At 40.5% G+C, this 21,730-nt stretch overlaps 1 protein-coding gene and 1 pseudogene across 2 annotated transcripts in view; one reads left to right on the top strand and one right to left on the bottom strand.

The window, feature by feature from the left end:
- Positions 1 to 21,730, top strand: part of Cep192 (centrosomal protein 192) — an 89,603-nt gene that overhangs the window by 15,409 nt on the left and 52,464 nt on the right. For both annotated transcript variants that reach the window (XM_029471872.2, XM_029471874.2), the window contains exons 10-16: positions 2,374 to 2,501; positions 4,608 to 4,965; positions 5,942 to 6,085; positions 12,947 to 13,011; positions 14,237 to 14,446; positions 17,777 to 17,900; positions 19,159 to 19,289. In XM_029471872.2, the coding sequence (XP_029327732.1) occupies positions 2,374 to 2,501; positions 4,608 to 4,965; positions 5,942 to 6,085; positions 12,947 to 13,011; positions 14,237 to 14,446; positions 17,777 to 17,900; positions 19,159 to 19,289 (1,160 nt within the window). The remainder of the gene's footprint in view (positions 1 to 2,373; positions 2,502 to 4,607; positions 4,966 to 5,941; positions 6,086 to 12,946; positions 13,012 to 14,236; positions 14,447 to 17,776; positions 17,901 to 19,158; positions 19,290 to 21,730) is intronic.
- Positions 1,001 to 2,097, bottom strand: LOC110285187 (DNA repair protein RAD51 homolog 3 pseudogene; annotated as a pseudogene).

Below are 21,730 nucleotides of genomic sequence, written 5' to 3' on the forward strand. Positions count from 1 at the left end.
GTTTAATTTTACCTTTTCAGGAAAAAAAAACTTTGTTGTGATTAGTATTCAGTTTATTTTCCTTTTCCTTTTGAATCTTTAGCCTAAAAACTTTGAAAAGGGTTTTTAATGTCTGAGCAAGAGGTCAGTTACCTTCTGGTTAAATTTGTTACTGAGTGGTTTTGTTTTATATGTTAATGTGAAACTGCCGTCGTCATTAATTTTAACAGTTCTGCGTATATAAAGACACTAGAAATAATTGTAATCATGTCTGCTTGAATTGGTACTGGTAGAAATTCAGTAGTACGTTCTTTTCCAGATAGGTAACATAAGGTCAGCTTTCCACGTTACTCAAAATAAAAACATATTAAAATATAATTATAGAACAGTGCTTCAGAAAATCTTTTCAGGAGCTAGGGAAACGACTCTGTGGGTAAAGCCCCTGACATGCAGGCATGAGGACGGCATATAATAAAAGCTGGTGCAGTGCAGCACATGTATGCATCTTGGTGCTGCTGGGGTAGACCGGTGGCCCTGAAGCAGTGAGCTCCATGTTCAGTGAGAGATTTTTTTCTTAAAATTTAAGGAGGGCCTAGAAAGATGTTCAGTGGGTAAAAGCCCTTGCTCTGCAAGCCTGACAATCTGAGTTCAATTCTCAGAGTCCACAGTGTGCTACACACCTGCATCCCAGTGTTCCTAGTAAGACAGGAGGCCAAAACAGAAGTAGTTAAAGTATGCAGACCTGGAGAGTGAAGAGACAAAACAGAAGACCCTGCCTCAGAGACAGGGTGGAGGAGCTGGAGAGATGGCTCAGCAGTTGGGAACATTTTTGGTTCTTGCAGGACTAGGTTCTGGTTCCCAGCACCTTCATGGTGGTTCAGTTACTTCTAACTCTAGTTCCACGAGATCCACCACCCTCCGCTTGCTTTTGTAGGCACCCCCCCACCCCCCCACAATGCACATACACACACTTTGGCTAGCACATCATCAGTTAACTGGATGCACCGGCATCAGCATTTGGTCAGCACTCTTCCTCTGGTCCTCGTGACCATTTCCGGAAATTCAAAGAACTCTCGGTCTGAGATGAGGCAGCACTGACAACAGCATCTCTAAATCCCTGAGGTGTGATCTGAAATGGTATTGTAGACTCCTTCTGGCTTGGCGACTTGTACAATGTTGCAAATCTTTGCTTTTGTTCCCAGTGAAAAATGAGCCTTATTGTAGCAGCATGCCCCCAGCTTTCCCCTAATGCAGGAACAAGCAAAGCTTGATTTTTATCAACCTTTGTTGTCATCTGATTAGTTAAAATAACAGCTAATCTGTGATTATTTGCAAGGCTGATCATTTGTTGGGTGAGGCCATTTAGTAATCAAGTACAAAGGGAAAGATCTTCAAGGTCATGACGAAAGGGAAAAGCAGTTCTGTCTATTATTACCAGCTGCACCTTTGGATGATCTGAAAGGCAATCTGGAAGGAGATAGACTTGTGCCAGCAGCTCAGTATAATCGTGACAAGGAAAATAATAAATATGGGAAAGAATATTTTCAAGAGTAAAATCCTTCAAGGCTTTCTGATGTTCTTCTACTGTGTGTGCTCCTGCTATGAGATGAAGGTGCTGAATGCAGGCAGTTGCAAGGCTGACCACTCTATCAACAATAAAACTTCCCTCTGTATCAATAAATACTGCTTCACCGGCCACGCCCCCAAAACATTCTGGAATCTGCACATCTACTGCCAATTGCATACATAACTGTGTTTTTCCAACACCTGGTACACCACAAACTTCTGTCGTCTTCATTAGGGGTATTCCACCCCCAAGAATGTTATCGAGTGCTGAACAGAAGGTGATTATGAAGCCCTGGGTATGCTCTTGCTCGAGAAGTTCCAGTGCTGTGCACTTCTCGCTTGCCACAGATGTACCGGCACATCTTGGTTTATTTGTGAGACATTCTCTTCTTAGAATTTGTAGAGTTTCCATGGCTTCCTCTTTAGATATCCCAACTTCTTGCTGAGCTCGGAGGGCTTCACCTCTAGGACATCCTCCGCTGGCTGAAACCCCGCAGCCACCAGCTTCCCGCGGACCGCTGGAGACAGCGGAAAACCCAACTCCCGCTGCATTTTTTTGAGAGCTCGGTGGCTTCGCACGCAGTCCAGTAGTATGTTCTTGGGTGGCTATTTTAAGTGATTGTGTCCTGTTCAGACCTTGGAGAATGAGAGATCAGCTCTCTGCATGCTACTAGCCTTCCCATGTTCATCCCGTACGATGCTTGTTTTCACTTGCTTCCAATCTGCAGAATTTGTCAGATGGATACTACGTATTAGCTAAGAAGACAGTTATTGCATAGACTACCTAGACTTTGACATTGCTCCATTAACCTCTTTTCCTTATTTTAGGTGGCTGTGTAGGTACTGTCGATAATAAAAAGCAGGTAGATAATGTAATGTCACTTTATTCTCATACCTGGCGAACTGAGAGGGAAGCGGAACACAATTTCAAGGATATTGTTCCAAATCAAAGCAGAGTAAGTTGATGAACATTTTATTTAACTTCCCAGTAATCTCACGTTTGTATGATACCAGATTTTCAGAAGAAAATGTTGACCTCTGAAAAATACGGAAAAAATATAAAATTACTATTCCTATGGTTTGTGTTTGGTTGTATGTATTATTGACTTCACGATTATACAGGTGTATACATTTTCGTGGCTTTAAACATCTGCTGTCATGCATTTCCTTGTTCATTTGGGAAGTTCTTTAGCCTAGTATGTAGTCGTTTAGTAAAGCATATAGCTGGCTGTGGTGGTCTGTGCATTTAGTTCCTGCATTTGGGTAGAGGCAAGACGGTTGGAGCTTGAAAGTCGACTCAACTGTATAGCTGAGTTCACACCTGCGTAGGATACATGGGAACCTGTCTAAAAACAAAATTAAAAAGAAACAAACAAGAAACCAAAAGCAAACACTTGTTTTTTACCTTGCTCAAGGATGTTTTCATGTTAAGACTTTTCTCTTTGTTCTGATGCCACCTGGTTTTTCCTGTCTTGAAACATGGTAGGCATTTCTGACTCAAACCTTTTTTGTCTGTGTTTTTGTATGTGTTTGTCTAGCCTGGCTCTCCTCCCCTCCTTCCCTCTCCTAGACTGAAATCGTCTTACCAATCCAAGGCTGTATTAATAACTTGCCCCCTAGGGCTCTAGAGGGATGGCTCAGTGGTTAAGAGCGCTGGCTGTTCTTCCAGAGGACCCAGGTTCAATTCCCAGCACGCACATGGGAGCTTAAAACTGTCTGTAACTAGTACCCTCATATAGACATACATGCAGGCAAGACACCAATGCACATGAGATAAAAAAATAACTTGCCCCCTAGACCTAACAAAGCAGCTTAAAGAAGGGCTATTTTGGCAAGTGGTTTGAGGAGATGCAGTCCTTCACTGGAAGGCTTCTTCTTTTTTTTTTTTTTTTTTTTGTAGTCCTGGATGTCTTGGAATTTACAATTTAGACTAGGCTGGCTTTGAACTCAGAGATCCACCTACCCCTGCCTCTTGAATGATGGAATTAAAGGCATGTACCACCCTGCAGCCCAGCACACTTGAAGGCTTTCACTTATACTAGTTTTATGCAGCTTTTCACACTAATGGGCTTGCTTTTTTTTTTAAGATTTATTTATTTATTATATGTAAGTACACTGTAGCTGTCTTCAGACACTCCAGAAGAGGGAGTCAGATCTTGTTACGGAGGTTGTGAGCCACCATGTGGTTGCTGGGATTTGAACTCCGGACCTTTGGAAGAGCGGTCGGGTGCTCTTACCACTGAGCCATCTCACCAGCCCTGGGCTTGCTTTTGTAGAGACTTTTATTGGTAATTACAAATGTGTAACTTACAGTTTTGTCTTGTGATGTGATGGACAGAGAGGGCTGCTTTTGTGCTTTTGGTTTGTAAGTTTGTTGATGTGTGTAATTGCTATGACCACATTTTTTTTTTTTTTAAACGTCTGCTCATGCATTTGTTAGTCTTAGAGATTTACTTTTGACTGCTCTCAGAATAAGGAGAGTAGCATCCATCTCTTGGCAGCTGGTTCCTGGTGTCTTTCCTTGGCTTTCTTCACTTTCTTGCTCTGCTGCCTTCTCCTCCCTTTTCTTAGTGTGTTGTTTCTTCAGAGCAGTGCATTGGTGTTCAAGTTGTAGGACAAGTTGGTAAGTGACAAGATGCCAAATCTCGGGTGCTTTGGTCCTGGGCTTTCTGACAGTATATCGGCAGACACCATCTTCTTTAAAGGCTTGAAAGGCCTCTGAATTCGTCTAGTTCATCTGGGCCCCAGCTGATAAGGCACATTAGCACTGTCATGCCACGAATACCCTTCTCTCCTTTATCTTATTTTTTAAATTCTAATAACCAAAGTGAGAACTGGTATCCTCACAGTTCATCTGTGAATAGACTTGAGCCTGAGCACATTTTAAACTTGGGCTTTGGTAAACTGCTTAGCTCATACATAGTCCAGGATATACTGAATACTTTATAGGCCATTTATTTATATAATAAGCATTTTATAGTTGTTGCATTGCTTTGTCCATTAAATGTCAAAATGAGTGTGAAAAACGAAACTTAGTATTGTTCCATTAATAACTCTTAAAGGGATGTGGAGGAGAGGAGATTGTGCTGAAGAGGCTGCGTGCTGTGGATGAGACTCTCAGATCTACTGACCGTCACAGCACAGAAACAGAAGATGACTTTGACCCAGCTGACTATATCAAACGGAATTCAGAATCTCCTCACCAAAATAAGCATTTTGCTTCAGATTTAGAAACAGTTCCGAATGTGGATAGATGTTTAAATGCAGAGACTCCTACAGTGTTTATTCAAAAAGATGGAGACATTGCATCTTTGAAAACTAATGGTGACAATGGAATTAATTCTCCTGATACTCTTTGGTCACCAACTTCTGAAAGGAGAGCATGTGGACTTTATGAGTCCGGTTCAAAGACTAGTGACAGTAAGTAGACTATTTAATTTTAAATAGAATTAAAGAAATGCGTAAGATGTTTAGGCTAAGCTTCCACATAGAACTCTCTGATTATTTATGTTGAAGTCTTTAAATGCTTTTATGGATTTAAAAAAATATTCTTTAACAGTTTTCTTTTTATTCATAAACAATATATTCTGGCCACAGCCTCCCCTCCCTTCATCCTCCTAGCCGCCTCCTTCAGTTCCACTTCTCATTTCCCTTCAGAAAAGAGCAGGCCTCCAGGGATGTCAGCTGAGCATGGTATAAGAAGGTACAATACTAGGCACAAACCTTCATATCAGGGCTGGATAGGGCAACCCACAGGAGGAAAAGGGTCCCAAAGGCAAGCAAAGGAGTCAGAGACAGTCCCACTCCCACTAAAACCCCCAGCTAAACAGCCATGTAATACATTGTGGTCACATTCGTCCCTCCCTTACCCTCTTCACCCACAAACTCCTCCCCACCAAGTCCCCATCCCACCTTCATGTCTTGTTTGTTTTTGTTTTGTGTTCCTTGGGGTTTAATTGGAGCCAGTAAGCATGGTTGGAAGCCTGTCCTCTGGAGTATCAATAACTCCCTAGTAATCCCATTACTAAAGAAAAATTTCTCTCCCCTATCAGCCCTTGAATGCCAGAGGTTCCCCTGTGTAGAAGAGGACCCCATGACTTCCTCCCTATGTTATTATGGATTTTAAAAGATTTTTAAAATATACTAATATTTCATGATTGTTGCTCAGAAATAATAAAGTTAAGCAGACAGCTAGTGCAGCTGTCCCTTCCTTTCCCCCATTACACCCCACCCATTCTTACCCACTGGAGGGTGAGCTTATGCTGGTGCCATCAGAGGTATTTCTCTTTTGGGGAAGTGGATTTTCCTTTGTTAAACCCATTTTGAGCAGACTTGTGCACCATGTTAAGTTACTTGATCCATGCATCATTCAGTGGTTTTTGAATTTACTTTTTAGAAGTAGATCTCTCACAGAATGTCGTCTACAAAAGTGAGGACGGAAGATGGGTCACCGACCTTGCCTACTACACATCTTTTATTGATCAACAAGATTTACAGATGTCTCCAAATAATGAAATGAATGAAGACTTCAGATCTGGTTGTAAGTATGGAGATAACCACTTCTATTGTGCCAGACTCATTGTTTATGATGATGTTTTTTGAATCTAGTTGGCTTGTATTGGTCAGTCATATAAATACAGTTGCCTTCTGTCAATTCTTTACTACAAAGCATGCAGCCAACAGTTACAGGGTCTGGTTGAAGGAGACACAGATGAGGTTTTACATTACTTCTGTTTATTGTTCTAACAAGTATACAGGGGACTGCTTTAGTGTTTAACCAGTGAAGAAGTCAGGTGACAAATGACAAGATCATTATTTTAGGTTAGCTGATAATTAGGTTTATTTTTTCTAAAAATCTGAAACTCTTCTTCCTTAATGTCCATGGCTGATTTTTGAGGGGTAGAAAAGGCAACACTAGCCGGGCGGTGGTGGCGCATGCCTTTAATCCCAGCACTTGGGAAGCAGAGGCAGGTGGATTTCTGAGTTCGAGGCCAGCCTGGTCTACAGAGCGAGCTCCAGGACAGCCAGGGCTACACAGAGAAACCCTGTCTCGAAAACACAAAACAAAACAAAACAAAACAAAAGGCACCACTAGAGCATTGCAGGTTGAATGGGAGATTCCTTAGGAAAAGGACTTGGAAGTATAGTCGTATTTGAGGTACCAGGCCAATGGAGTAAACACGGCATGGTGGTAACTCACACAAGTGAATCAGGGTTCATCTGTGCTATCCTCCTATGGGCGGAGTTTCCTCCCCATCCTTTCTTGGCTGTTAGATTTGGTTGGTTGCTGCTTTCACATTTTACCGTAGTGCTTTTAGCTCTTTAGTTGTAGATTCACAGAAACATGCCTGTATAGATTATACTATTTTGCATCCAATTTTGGGGGCTTCGTGGTTACAGATGTTCAGTCATAGGTCCTGTGTTCTGGTGATGGCTTCAGCAGACACATACGTAGCGTTGTTGTTGTAGTGGAATTCCTGAGCTGTGTTTTGCACTCTGATTTTCCTGACTGGAAGAACTGTGTCTGTTCTTATTGTACCTCAGGTTGTCAGCATGAGACTGTGTACTTGACCAAAAGGATAGTCTGACTCTAATTAGCCCTTCATGGCACATGAGAGGGCAATATCCTCGTTTGGGTCATAAAAGGGCTTTCTTTTCTGGTTCACTCTTCACCTTTCTTCACAATCTTGAAGTAGCAGGCCAGGCCCTGGTCTCATGTATGTTTTAAAATCCCCTTCAGGTGGAGTTCTGCACTCTAGTGCTGTGGCTCCTGCTTCTCTTTGGCCCAGAGACTAGGATGTGTGATCAGGCACCCTACCCACCCCACTCACCCCCCAACCCCCACCCAGGTCCCCTGTGAGAGCAAAGGTGCTCATGAGGATCTTAAGGTCAGATAGGAGAGGACTGACTGCCTGCTTCCTGTTTGTTTTGGGGTGTGGGACTCTGAGTCTGTACGTTTCTGACCACACAAGTAGATAGGAATTCTAGCAGTCATCTTTGTAACTAACTTGTAGAGAGGCTTTTCAGTCAGATGAAAAGCTTGAGTATACACAAACAGCTTTCTTTCTTTTTCTTCTTTTTTTTAAAAGATTTATTTTTGTTATTTTTAAAATTATATGTATGTCCGTATAGGTATGTACACATGAGTGCAGGTGTCTATAGAAGACTTGGATCTCATTTGAAGCTGGAGTTAGACGTGATTGTGAGTCACCTGATGGAGAATTGAACTCTGATCTATCTTTCTTTCTTTCTTTCTTTCTTTCTTTCTTTCTTTCTTTCTTTCTTTCTTTCTCTTCTTCCCTTCCTTCCTTCTTTCCTTTCTCTCTCTCTCTCTCTTTTTTTGGATTTTTGAGACAGGGTTTCTCTGTATAGCCCTGGCTGTCCTGGAACTCACTCTGTAGACCAGGCTGGCCTCGAACTCAGAAATCCGCCTGCCTCTGCCTCCCAAGTGCTGGGATCAAAGGCATGTGCCAGCACTGCCTGGCTCTTTCTTTTTTTCTGTTCTCTCTTTTGTTTTTTTCTTTTTGTTGTTGTTGTTGTTGTTGGCTCTTTGAGACATCGAGACAGGTTCTCTCTACATAGCTCTGAGTCCCTGGAACTCAGTATATAGACCAGGCTGGCCTCAAACTCACCGAAGTCTCCTTGCTTCTGCCTTCCCTGTACTGAGATTCAAGGATATGCCATCTCACCCTGTCAGACACAGTTCTTAATTTATATGTACTCAACTTTTTAAAGGTAAAGTTATTCAGAGCCTTGCTTAATGTAAAGAATGAGTATTTATTTATTTTTTTTTTCCTGATCAAAGCTCAATTTTACTAATTCCAGACACTCAGTTATAAAGGAAGGGGGAGGGAACCCAACTTCCCGCCAAGTAACTCAGGGTCCAGTAGCAGGATGAACACGTGTGTGCCTCCAGGCAGCAAAGGCAGGTTCCAGCAGTAGGTAGGCGTGGCAGGACAAATGAGCACGTAGCTCCACCCTTGAGCAAGCAGGTTCCAGGCTGGGGGAAGGGAGGCCACATTTCCTCCCATTAGATAACAAAACAAAAATAAAAAAGGGGGTGGCCTGAGGCAGAAAAATTATCTATGTTCAATAGTTCTGCCTGAGTTTTTTAGGGCTAAAGAAAAAACCTGTTTCCGTGGGATTCCCTAACTTTTCCAATGGCAAACTGTATCTGGTCAAGACTGTCCTTAAAGCACTGACGGAATAGCAGTGCTGGGCTGTAGGCTCTGACTTTATAATGCTAATTAGTGCTGAATAGGTAGCTACCTGTTTGCATTTTAAGTAGGGCGTTGGAACCCTGGCTGAGTTTAACTAAACAATTTTAGAATAACACTGAGCTGATAATTATCCACAATTTTGGGTGAAAGGCAGGGGAAACAGTGAGAAGGGGTTAAGACCAGCTCTTTAGTACAAGGCCAGTTGGCTTTTTTATTTGGGTGGGAGGCAGTGAAGGGCTTGCCCTTACGACAGCAAGGTCTCCAACCTCTCTCCCCCCTTATTAATTAAGTTTAAATAAGCAATGCTTAACAGAGGTGATCAAATGATTCTTTTCATCCATAGATGAGTGGGCCTTTAACCTTGACTTGGGTGGACATTGACCTGATTCCTCCCGTGAGCATTATAACAACTCACATCTGTGGCTCTTGGTATCTTTTGGGGAGGGGAGGCAGAGCCTTAAGTATTTTTGGTTTTTAGCTGGAGTCAGATACCAACCTCTTACAAATCAGGTGTGTCGCACAGGGAACTCAGAAACGATCAAGCTGCACCTTCCCTCCGCAGTAATCTCCTGCACCAAGCGGTACCCATACTGTATTCATATGATTATGAATCAGTAGCTCAATTCTGAGTTATTGCGCGGTCTCTATATGAGACTTGTCAACCTCAGATTTAGCAAGGCCTAGACAAGAATTATGTCAGTATTAACACCATTAATTTTGGTTAAACTAGGAGCTGAAAGTCTTTCCTCTTCATCTCTGTTATTCCCAGTAGCCTGAGGAACTAAGGACACCTTGCAGTAACAGCAAGGGTGGAAAGCCAGAGGCCAGCTAAGGGACTAAGCCCATCTCTATCAAAATAAGAACTAATCTCTGTAAATATATATGAAATTTCTACTTCCCTAGCTCTCCTGGTAAATCTAAATCTTATCTTAGACTGAAAAGCCACATGCTGGGATGTCCTTGGAAGGGAGATTAGCAGTACCACCTGTTTGCTCTTAGGGGCGGAGAACCAGAGAATGTAGATTGACCTGCTTGAGAAAAGGAAGAATTCTAAACAATGAGAGTGTAGCAATGTAAATTTTCTGTTTGGAGAAGTCAAGGTACTTTATTTAGATGCAAATTGTAAAGCTAGGGGAATTGGCTCAGAGTAAAACAGTGTTTTTTGAGAGCTTCCACTCCCAGCTCAAGAGGAATTTTAGTCTTTAGAATGATACTTACGAGAAGAGACAGAATCTGTGTTTACCTGACGAATTAATCTCTCTGGTAGCCACCGTGCTTCATCTTCATCTCGTGAAAAAACACAAACCGAGCCTCTTCCCCAGATTAGAACTGGATCTGGACCCTTCCATTTATTAGTCAGGGCGTCCTTCCATTTTACCAATGCATAAGAATTAGAAGTAACTGGGTGCCAGCGGGCGTTTCGCTGCAGACTGACCTTTAATGTCAGTTTGCAAAAAGTTTAGGACAAATAAGGTGAAGGCAAGATGAGCCTTTGGTGACCTTGGGGGAAATGCTCTGAATTAACTTTGCTAGGTAATTTAGAATATAGGAATCTCTAATAATTGAACTGAATATTAGACCAGTCTAAGATTGAGTTAGAATGGCTGGTCACACTGAAGAAGAGTGAAAAATCATTATGACTCTATTAAATGACTAATTTTACTAAGTCTGAATATACAGTCTCTGATGTACTATTGCCATAAAGTTAAAAGGCTAGAAGCTAGTCTAAACTGGAAAAATGACAAGCAAGGATTTAAGGTAAACTTCCCTTGAGAAGCATTAGTTAATAAAATACTTTCCACTTAGGAAACAATATATACTGAAAGATTAAAACTTTTGGCTTCTTGTAAAGAAGCAGAAACAATAAACATTTTTCTTACATAATGTAAAGCTATATTAGCCATACGTAGAGGCAAAATTTTCTAGTGATTACCAGTTTACTAGAAGCAAAAATCTTTGAATTTAAGCATTATTTTAAACATCTGAATAGATCTGTAACACTGTTAAAAAGAAATTTTCTTGAACACAGGGAAAAACTTTTTTAGGCATTGTTTGCAAAACAAAAGAAAGGGCCACAAGCTGCTCTGGGACTGCCCAGAGCCCTGTATTGACTCAAAGGTAAAATACTTTTTAATCTGAGCATTAATCTTAAATTTGCAATCAAACTGCAAGCTGCAGTCAATGGAACAATGGCAGTTTTAACCATACTTTTTAAGTTTTTGTGCAAGGTTAGGATAATATCTACAACTTTGGGAAAGCAAAACCTATGTTTAAAACAATTTATCACTGTTAAAATCAATATTAGAAGCATTACTATCATATTACGAAGTTTGGATATCAATTAATACCTATGAATACCTATTAAAGCAAACTTTAACACTTTAATAAAGAGGCATTGCTTTATATCTTATCTTAAATTTTACTATTTAGGATAGGAACCACATTAATCATTATCTAAACTAGAAATATCTTAAGAGACTCAGCCTCTGAAGCTTAATCTCAAACTCTAACTCGCTTCAGGGCCTCACCAACTTTCTCCCAGGTTCCACAATCTATCGTTTCTTCTTCTTTGAACCATGGACAACAGCTATCTATCTTATCTAAAAAATCCATGACTTTGAACCCTTCCTTCTTCCACCTAAGCAGCTTTCTAAAAAGCTGCGGCACACCGCCTGTCTCCGTATCTAGTTCCGATTAACGAACTACTGACCCCAAGCAGAAACAGTGTTGGGTCAGCACTGATTCAAACTTGATTCGTATCCTACCGCATCCTCAGCAACACTTTACAAAACTGAAATTTTAGGCTAGCGCTAGCATGTGTACCTGTCCGTTGCTCCGATGCTCCTCCGATACGAAGATCCTTTCCTTTCTTGTGGAGCTCCATACAGCAGTCGTTTCTCTTAGCATCCCTCTGCCATTCTTCAGGTCCCAGTTCTGGCGCCAACTGTTGCGGCCTGCCCGCAGTCCACAACACGAACGGTTCAACTGAGAATGGCAGTTCAGGCTGAAAAGAGAGGAATCTAGACGGGGCGGAAGAAAAGAATGGAGCTAAGACAAATCCTGATCAAAGCTCCGAGTATTTATTTTATTGTTGTGTGTGTGCTCGTATGCAGGTAGACACAGCGGTTGCATCTTGCGCATCGTGTGTGTGGGATCAGGGCAGCCTCGGATGTTTGCCCTCACCTTTACCTTTCCTTTTCTTTTCTTAATTTAGATAAAGTTTTCTCTTCTCTTCTTATTCACTGCTGAGGTGGCCCATGAGCTTCCAGATTCTCCTGTATTCCTGCAGGACACAGGGGTTATAGGCATGTGTGCTACCGTGCTGGCTTTTATATGGGTATTTGGGATTTGAACTTAGGTCTTCCTGCTTACATGGAAAGTGCTTTACCCACTTAGCCATTTCCTGAGTCTGGAATTTTTCTTATGGATTTTTAAATATGATTTGATTATGAATTATATTTATATGATTATGATTTATATATGATTCTATTTTTCTTATATGATTATGCTATTAATCAAGTTGGTCTTATGCTCCTGGGCTCAAATGATTCCCCTACCTCAGCTTTCTGAATGGCTGGGACTCGAGGCACATGGTATCATGCTTGCATTCAATTGGAATTATGTTTAAATACTTTTCACAAATCAACTAGGGCAAATTTTTACAACTGAAATCAGTCAGAGTATTGTGCATTTTAATGGAAATTTGACAACCTTACATGCTTAATATAATTGTATAAATCATGTGAATGAAGTTTTACACACTTTAAAATATTTGTATTTCGTGAACTAGGGAGTTGTGTAATGGATAAAAATGCTTGCTGTACAAGCATGAGGGCCTGCATTCTGATTCCCAGTATTCATGTAAAAGCTGGGATCGGAAGGTGGCAGTGGTATGCACTTTACCACCCCAGTGAGCGCTGGGGTAAAGAGGGAAGGTGCTAGGGGATTGACAGCATCCTGAAGAGTGAACTTCAGCTCAGAAACAAGACTTAGAGCACTAGAGGAAGACACCTGTGGTAGCTTGTGGCCTCTCTAGCTGACAGGCACGCCTGCAGAGCTGCACCTCCCCCACGGGTGCACCTGTCCCCATGACAAAGGGTTTTCCTGTCATTTCATTTTTTAAATTTGCTTTTTGTGTGTGCTGATATGAATGTAATTATATAAACTTCTTTTCCTTTAAGCTGAAGCATTGGACTTAATTGCAAAAGATGAAGAAGAATTCAATAAAGAACATCCATTTATACAGGTCTGAAATTACTTGTTCCTACCTAAATTTAATTTTTTCTTGTATTAATTTAAATTTAGATAAAAACCAAGCAGTTAGTATAGAATCACTTCACTTTTTCTTTTCATGGGATGACAACTTTAACTCTTTTGTTCTAAGTTACTAGCTAAAAACTTACTAGCTGAAAACTGGTAGACTAAAATATATCTTTGTAAGGGAATGTAGGTTACAGGCATAGCAGTTTATAAAACCCTGCCTTTCATTTCCAGTGCTGTACATAACAACAGTACAGTTACTGTATCTTTTATTTTATTTATTTATTTATTTATTTATTTATTTATTTATTTTTGTTTTTTTGAGACAGGGTTTCTCTGTATAGCCCTGGCTGTCCTGGAACTCACTTTGTAGACCAGGCCGGCCTCGAACTCAGAAATCCGCCTGCCTCTGCCTCCCGAGTGCTGGGATTAAAGGCGTGTGCCACCACGCCTGGCTCGTGTATCTTTATTTTTAAAGGTCTGTACTTGTTTATTTATTGTGTGCCTGTGGTAGGGAGGTTTAGGGCCAGCATGTGTGTGCTGGCACATGTATAGAGATCAAAGGACAGCTTTTGGGAGTTGATTTTCTTCTTCTATCATGTGTCCTGGGGTCCAAGGTGATGTTGTCATTGTCAGACTAGTGGCTTACATTTTTTAAAAAAGAATTAAATAAAATTACTTTTAGTTATGTGAATGTATGCAGAAGTAGGTCACTGCAGAGGCCGTGGTACCAGATCTCTCTATGAACCATCGGATACATGTGGGTACTGGGAATGGTCTCGGGATCCTCTATACGAAATAGTTCACACTCTTGATCACCGAGCCGTTTCTCTAGCCCCAAGCTTATCTTTAATTTACTTAAAATTGTTTCTAAAGTTTCCATGGATCTCTCTGTGTTTTAAGATAATACAGTTTACAAAGGTAATCCTATTGTGTGTGGTAAAGGTGTGTATATTCTTCTTTGTGACAGGTAGTGTTTAAGTAATTTATTCAGACAGTACATATTGTAACAGGTAGACAAAAATGAGTTCTTCTGTAGACTTTAGTAGTTTTTCATTCTTAAGTTTATCTAGATGTTTTGTACCACAGTTTGAAAAAGGTAGTTTTTAAGTTTTCCTAGTTCTTTTACTTTTACTTTCACACATTAGAAAAACAAGGAGAAGCCTTGTTGAGGGGGAAAAAAAAGAAACAATAACTTTATCTTTTTCTAGGATGAAAAAATAGATGCTCAGAACACTCCAGTGGCACTTGGTGATACTTCCTGGGTAGCGACAGTTAATTACCATTTATTGAGAAAATCACTTGGCACATCAGATTTTGATAAAGACAATGGCAGTTATCTACGCCTGTCATTAGGAGAGTTCTTTGCAGAAAGATCTGAAGCTCTTGGTTGCCTTGGTGGTGGTAAGGATGTGAAAAGAGTAAGTATGAAAGTGGTAGAGTCACTCATGTCCATGTGTGGTGCTGGACCACAAGACCCAAGACTGGATAAGCTGTTGTAGCAACTCTTAGTGGGTGGGAAATGGTGCGTGTGAAAGAGATGTGTGTAAGAGAAAGCGAAGAGAACCATACTTACTTTAAATAACCCCTTTTTACCTTTACTTGACCACTTTCACTGCGCCCTACCCTCATGTTTTCCTGAGGGCACATCCCTCTTAGAGCATAAGCCCCTGAGAGACCCTACCATCTCACACTCTTGGGGACCAAACCTCAACCTGAGTTTTTGTGGGGACAGCCACAGCCCCAGGTTTCCTTTACTTAGAATGTTATGATGGTCTGTTTAGAGTATAGCAACTTCAAGGCCTAGGCAGATGGGAGCCTGGCAGAACAGTGGTTCAAAGCTTAGGATTTGTGGTCAGTCAGACCTGGTTTCAGTTCTGGTTCTGCCTTTTAACCAGCTCTATGGCACTGGACAGTTTATCTTCTCTGCCTGATTTCTCCATTTCTAACGGGTAGTGCTCTTTGTGGGATTTTTGTAAGGTTGAAACATGTTCTTTCATATAAAGTAGTCAACACAGGTGTGCACTAAGTAACTTTTGGTATCATGGCCAATTGGTAGGAAGAATTCTAGGATTCATTTATTCCATCCATCTGTAAGATGTTTTAAAATGTTGGGATGTTTTGATTTTTAAATAGTGATAGTTATATAGAATTTTAAAATGCAAGCAGTTCATGTAGTGGTAAGCAGTATAAGGAATGCCTGAGCAGAAAGCTGCTTCACTCTGCTGTTTAGAATCCTGTCTGAGGGGATGACATGGAACAAAGAGGCAGCCATTCAGAGATCCAGAGGAACGGTGTTCCTGGTAAAGGAAAACCATGTGTGCGAGGCCCAGAGAACAGGTATCAAGTGGTTCATCGAAGGCAGAAAGAGCTAATGTGAGGGGCCAGGGTGAGGATAAGTGGGGTAGGAGATTGGTGGTATCTCAGTTGAACTTCCAGGAAGGACGTGGAGTCAGCGAAGCGAGTAGCTTGGTCGTGTTGCTTAGGTTCAATTCCACTTTGCCACTCCCTTTGCCAGGAGCCTGCATCATGGTGAAAGCCAGTAAGACACAGAGGAGGAACAGACAGCAGAGGCTTAGTCAGTGGGAAGAGCCAGTCAAGTCAGTGAAGGCTGGGGACAAGGATGACCTACTGTAACAGGAAGGTGGAAGGATTTAAGATTTATTCTACACAGGGAACTTGAGTTGCAACATAATTTGTTAAATTAATATTGCAGAGTGTTTATTAAAGCTGAATTCACTAAGAGCATGTGTTAGCTTCCTAGTAAGATGGTAGTACAGTGGCTAAGACTCATTTAAAGAAAGTAGGGCTAATTGGAGTTATGGTCTCACTCCATGGTGCTTTGGCTTTGATGTTTTGAGCCTGAGTCAGCACTTTACATCATAGCTGGAGTGTGGCAGAGGAAACTGTACCTCATGGCAGCTAGGAGGTAGCTAGGGGTGAGGGAGGGAAGAGAAAAGAAGGCAAAGAGATAGCAGAGCAGAGAGAGAGAGACAAGGAAGGAAGTGGCTGACGTCCTCATGTCCTCTTCAAGGGCATGCACTCAGTGGTACAACGTCCTTCTATCCTAAAGTTCCACCACCTTCCAGGAGTCCCACACTGCTCTCTAGGTCCTTCATGCATAGGCCCTGGCCCATTCCACATCCAAACTATGGCGCAATGCAATGACATCAGTTTCTTCAACTTAAGTAGAACATAAAACATTTTAAAGAAGATTTATTTATTTTATGTTTATGAGAATTTTGCTTTATATATGTATGTGCACAGTGCACTTGCATGGCTCTCATGGAAGTCAGAGGAAGTTAGATCCCTTGGAGTTGAAGTTATGTGAACTCGTGAGCAGAGCCATCATGGAGGGTGCTGGAAATTGAACCTGGGTCCTCTGGAAGAGCACTCAGTCAGTTCTTTTAACTGTTGAGCCATCTCTCCAGTCCCTAAATTAATTTAAAAAAATTATGTGTATATGCATGTGTCTGTGTGTATGGATTTGTGCACATCCATATAGTGCCCGTAAGGGTGTCAGACCCTGGGGCTGGAGTTACAGGCAGTATACACTTTAACTACGGAGCCATTTCTCTAGCCCCTCAGAACCTAAGCATGAAACCATGCTTTTGAACCATCTGATCCATGTAGTGAGTTAAAAAATGAAATGCTTGAAAGAGGTAGATTGGGGTTTTAGAGACTATGAAAGAAATGGAAACATAACCATTCCTTTTGTATTGTCTTGTTTTTAAGATAGTGTCTCACTATGCAGCCCAGGCTGGCCTTGAACTTGTAGTTTTCTTGTCTCATCTTACTCTGTGTTCAACTGTAGTTGTGTGCTCTGAACTCTTTTTTTTCTTTTCTTTTTTATTTTCTTTCTTTTTTTAATATAGGGCATGTAGCTAGCTCTGGCTAACCTGAAAATTGTAGAGCAAGCTGGCCTTGAAGTCATAGACTTGTCTTTGCCTCCTAAGTGAGTGTTGGGATTACAAGCCATGCATGGCTTTCTGAATTCCTTCCTAAATAGATGAACATAGCATTAGATCTTAGGAAAAGAGATCTGACTCAGGGGTTTTGTTTTGGTATTGTGAAGTTTCATATATTCAGCTTACTGGATCCAGGGAAGAAACTTCCAAATGAATATCAAATAGAATCTTAAGTCATTTTAGATCTGTGTGCGATACGAAAGTCATGTAAACTCAGTTCATGAAAGTGCAAATTCGGTTCTCTTTAGTGAGCTCCTTGAACCTAGATCTTTCTGAAACTTAATGAAAGTCAGTGGGAGTGTGCTTCCTCTCAAGGCGTTTTCTTCAGATTAATAATCTATAGAGCAAGATATGCATTCTTTAAGTTCTACAACATTTTCACCAGCCCATTCAGAACAATGCCAATAAACAGTGAGCGTCCGTAACACTTATTGAAGTGCCCCTTCTGACTTGTTTTTGACTTTTTAGGAAGACTTACTTAACATCAGTTACAGTGATTAAACGGTAGCTGTGACTGAAGAAACAAAAGCTTTTGTCTGAGGTGTCTCTTCTCCCCATGTTGGCTGTAGTGCTCAGGTCTTTCCACGAGCAGAGAGGTGCTATCATGGGTAACCAGCTCAAAGGTTCTAGATGGACTTTTAAAGTTTGCTTCTAGATTTTTGAAGTTAAATGGCAAGAATGAAGTTATTTGGATGTTTTAGTAGTAGTAGATAAAGTAATGTAGAGCTTTTCAAAGTGGTTGGAAATGAAGGAAAATTAATTTGTGTTTAATTATTTTTGCAGCCATCATTTGGTTATTTTATTAGATCACCAGAGGAGAGAGAACCTGTTGCATTAATAAAATCTGATTTGTCAAGAAGTGACTTGGAGAAAGAAGCAACCCAGCCTCACCGTGGTTTCTCTTCAGGTAGTGGATTCAATGGGAGACTTCAAGGGTCTGCTGTCTTAACTTTGTAATTGTGAGATCATAGTCTCTGGGTGAAGATGTACGCATTGTTGCTTTGTAAGATCTTCACATGGGTTGTAGAGTTGGATTTTTTTCGCATTTCCTTTTCTTTTCTTTTCTTTCTTTTCTTTTTTTGTTGTTGTTTTGTTTTTTTCCAGACATGGTTTCTCTGTGCAGCCCTGGCTGTCCTGGAACTCACTCTGTAGACCAGGCTGGCCTCGAACTCAGAAATCTGCCTGCCTCTGCCTCCCAAGTGCCGGGATTAAAGGCATGCGCCACCACTGCCCAGCACTCACATTTCCTTTTCAACTGAAAGTAGAGAAGAGAGATAAAATCCACCTAAGTTTTTTTTATAAACTACTATAGCAAATGTGAATAATTTAAAATGACCTAGTTAAATCTGGCTTATCAAATTATTACTGGAATAATAGAAATTAGAGATGCTTTGAAATTTAAAGTAGGATACATATAACATTCCTGCAATATCTATAGAATTTTTTTTCCTTTCTTGAGACAGGGTTTCTCTGTGTATCCCTGGCTCACCTGGACTCACTCTGTAGACCAGGCTGGCTTGCACTCAGAGATCCTAAAGGTGTGTGCTACCACTCTCAACTAATAGGAGATATTTTAGGTCAGACTTTCTTTGTTAGCTAAGTTACTGAACTGTACCTTTTTGCTAATCCAGTATCTTTTGCTGCATAATAGTGCTCCATTCTTTTTTTAAAAATTATTTTATTGTATGTATCTGAGTATTTTGTCTCTCTGTGTATCTATGCACCATGTTCATGCCTACCTAGTGCCTACGGAGCTGCTGTGTGGTTTTTGAGGATTCACTCCAGGTTCTCTGGGAGAACAGCCAGTGCTTTTTAACTACTGAACCATCTCTACACCCCCAGGATATGCCTGTGCTTCAATACAGGATGAAGGATAAAAAGCCTGGTTGTAGTTCATTTTTTATCAAGTTTTGAAGCCCAAATATATTAAATTAGTTTATATAAATAATTTAGGGGAGGTATAAACCCACAGACTTCCTTCAGAGCCTGTCCTTTGTCCAAATGTCTGTCAATTAAACATTCTTACTGAGGACAACTTAACATTTACAGTACAAAGATACTTTTTTCCCCTTGGCATTTAATCTTTTTGATTGGTACTTTCTTATCAGATTGTTTACAAAGGGTAACTACATGCCTTTAAGTTGAATATTGTTTATTTCCTATAGGAGACTTGAATGAACAGTCCCAGGCACAGCTAAGTGAAGGATCGGTTATACTCAAGGCTGAAGAACTGCAGAGAAATTCCCAGGTGGATGAAGATGACATTACACTAACTGCCAGCAGAAATCAGACAGAGGTAGCTCAAGCTCTCCCTAAAGGGTGTCTTAGATTATCTTGCTATGGTTTTCAAATAAGACGGACCAAGGTCATCTGTGAAAAATGTATGCCTGTATTTTTCTGGCTTCAGTTTTGTTACAGTGTCCTTTAAATGAGAAATATTTAAAAAATAATTTATAACGTACATATAGAAGAATGTGTAAGATAGACTTAGAGTGAATGCATTATCCCATTTCGTGTGTCCCAGATGGAGAAGAACACTGAGGCGTGTACATCCACCCTTGTTTCTTCCTGTCTGATGTTCCTCTTCACTTGGCCAAGACAGACTGTCAGTGTTTACCTCCAGAATCATGAAAAGAAAAAAAAGAATGAGAAAAATAGACAATATTGTCACTAATTCAGAATTCTTTTTAAAAAGATTCTTCTAAACTGTACTTATTACCAGAGCACTAGTAGTAACTAGTAATACTAGTTATAGTATTATAATACTATAATTCTTACCTGTTTTTAACTTTGTATAAAAGACATGCAGCATGTATTCTTTTTCTTTGGCTTGTTTTGCTTCAACTTGTACTTGCTAAAGGAGTGTCTAGTCAGTCATTTTCCTGAGTGCGTTGTGTTCGGTTATATGAGTGTTTGTGAGTGTTTGCGCTATTTGATATGCTGAAACAATCTAGTTCCTTTGCCTTGTTGTCTGACCCACTCCACCACCCCTGTTCTGTGTGTGTCTCTGTTGAGTGCAACTGATGGTTCACACATAAGGTTCGTGACTTACACTTTAGAATAGTTTTTGGAGCAGCTGCACCAATATAGTTGCCTCCCAGTGGTCTGTAATAATTTGTGTTGACATATGACCTCTCCTCACGGAGTAGCTCTGTAGTGGGACTTCTTTGTTTTAATTTGTATTCTTCTGATTGCTAATGAAGTTAAGTACTTTTATACTTTTATTGGTCTTTTAGGTAGTTTCTTTTGTGAAGTTCCATTTTATGGATTTCCTTATATCTTTTGGTAGGTCATGAAAGTTTTACCTATTTCCTTTCAGTCTGTGATTTATCCCACCCCCCTTTTTTTTCTTCAAGATAGGGTCTCACTGCATAGCTCAAGTTAGACTTGGATGAACTCTGTTGTCCAGGCTGGGTTTGAACTTCTGTGAGTCTTCCTGTCTCAGCCTCCCTAATGCTATGATGTCACATGGGATCCACCATACCTGGCTTATTAGCCTTTTCACGTTTTTTATTTTTAAATTACTTCTTTAATTTTATTTTATGAGGTATTTTATTGGTGTGAGGAAGTCAGATTTCCTGGAACTGCAGATACAGATGGTTGTGAGCTGCCATGTGGGTGCTGGAAACTGAACCTGGGTCTTCTGAAAGAGCAGCCAGTGCTCTTAACTGCTTACTCAGCTTTCCAGCCTCAGCCTTTCCACTCAATAGTATCTACTATTGTTTATTTAATTACTTCATGCTTTCTCTATTTCACCAGTGGGTTGACTTTTTAATAAGTCAGATATGCAAGATAATCATTTATTTCTGTGTTATATCACTCATAAATATTGTTGCTTTGATATGTACTATTGTTGCCTTGGTATCTACTAAAATCATTTTCATACAGTTTTACTTTTAATTTATTTAATGTATATGAGTACACGGTCTCTATCTTCATGAACACCAGAAGAACATCAGATCTCATTACAGATGGTTGTGAGCCACCATGTGGTTGCTGGGAATTGAACTCAGGACCTCTGGAAGAGCAGTCGGTGCTTTTAACCACTGAGCCATTTCTCCAGCCCCCTTCATACAGTTTTAATATACCAAAGAACTAACCCAATAACAACTGTGTGCTTTTAATGAGATTAATTTAATCAATAGAACAGTAAAATCCACATTTCTATAATAGAATCTTCCAACCCACAAACATTTTATAATCATTGTAGTTTTCTCTATGTTTTATGATTAGGCAAATTTTCATTATGTAGCCCAGACTATCCTAGAACTCACTATGAGAACCAGGCTGCTCTTGAACTCATCAAGAGTATCTCAGCCTCCCTACTGCAGGGATTAGAGGTGTGTGCCAACTATCCGGCATTTTATTATTAATTTGTTTTTAGGAAAAGTTGTTGTTCTGTAGCTTAGACTGGCCTTGAGCTCCTCTTTGTGTCCCCTGACTTTGTGAGATGAATGTGTAGCTCACTGGTTGTTTTCACTAAATTATTTGTCTTTCCCCAGTATTTTCCTTGGATGGACACTTACCTAATAGGATGAATTTTCCTAGAGCACAGCTTCTGCTGCATCTGTGTTTTGTCTTTCATTCTGTGTTTTGATATATCATGTTTTCTTTATTCGGTTTCCTTTCTTCATCCTTCCCAATCTACCTGTATCAAAGCTTTTCTCTCCCTTTCCGTCCCTTCCTCCTTCCCATTTTGGTTGTGCTGAGAAGTGAACCCCTGGCTCCACACATTCT

This window comes from Mus caroli, unplaced genomic scaffold (assembly GCF_978045245.1).
Source record: "Mus caroli unplaced genomic scaffold, Mus_caroli_1 scaffold_19, whole genome shotgun sequence".
In the NCBI taxonomy this organism is placed as follows: domain Eukaryota; kingdom Metazoa; phylum Chordata; class Mammalia; order Rodentia; family Muridae; genus Mus; species Mus caroli.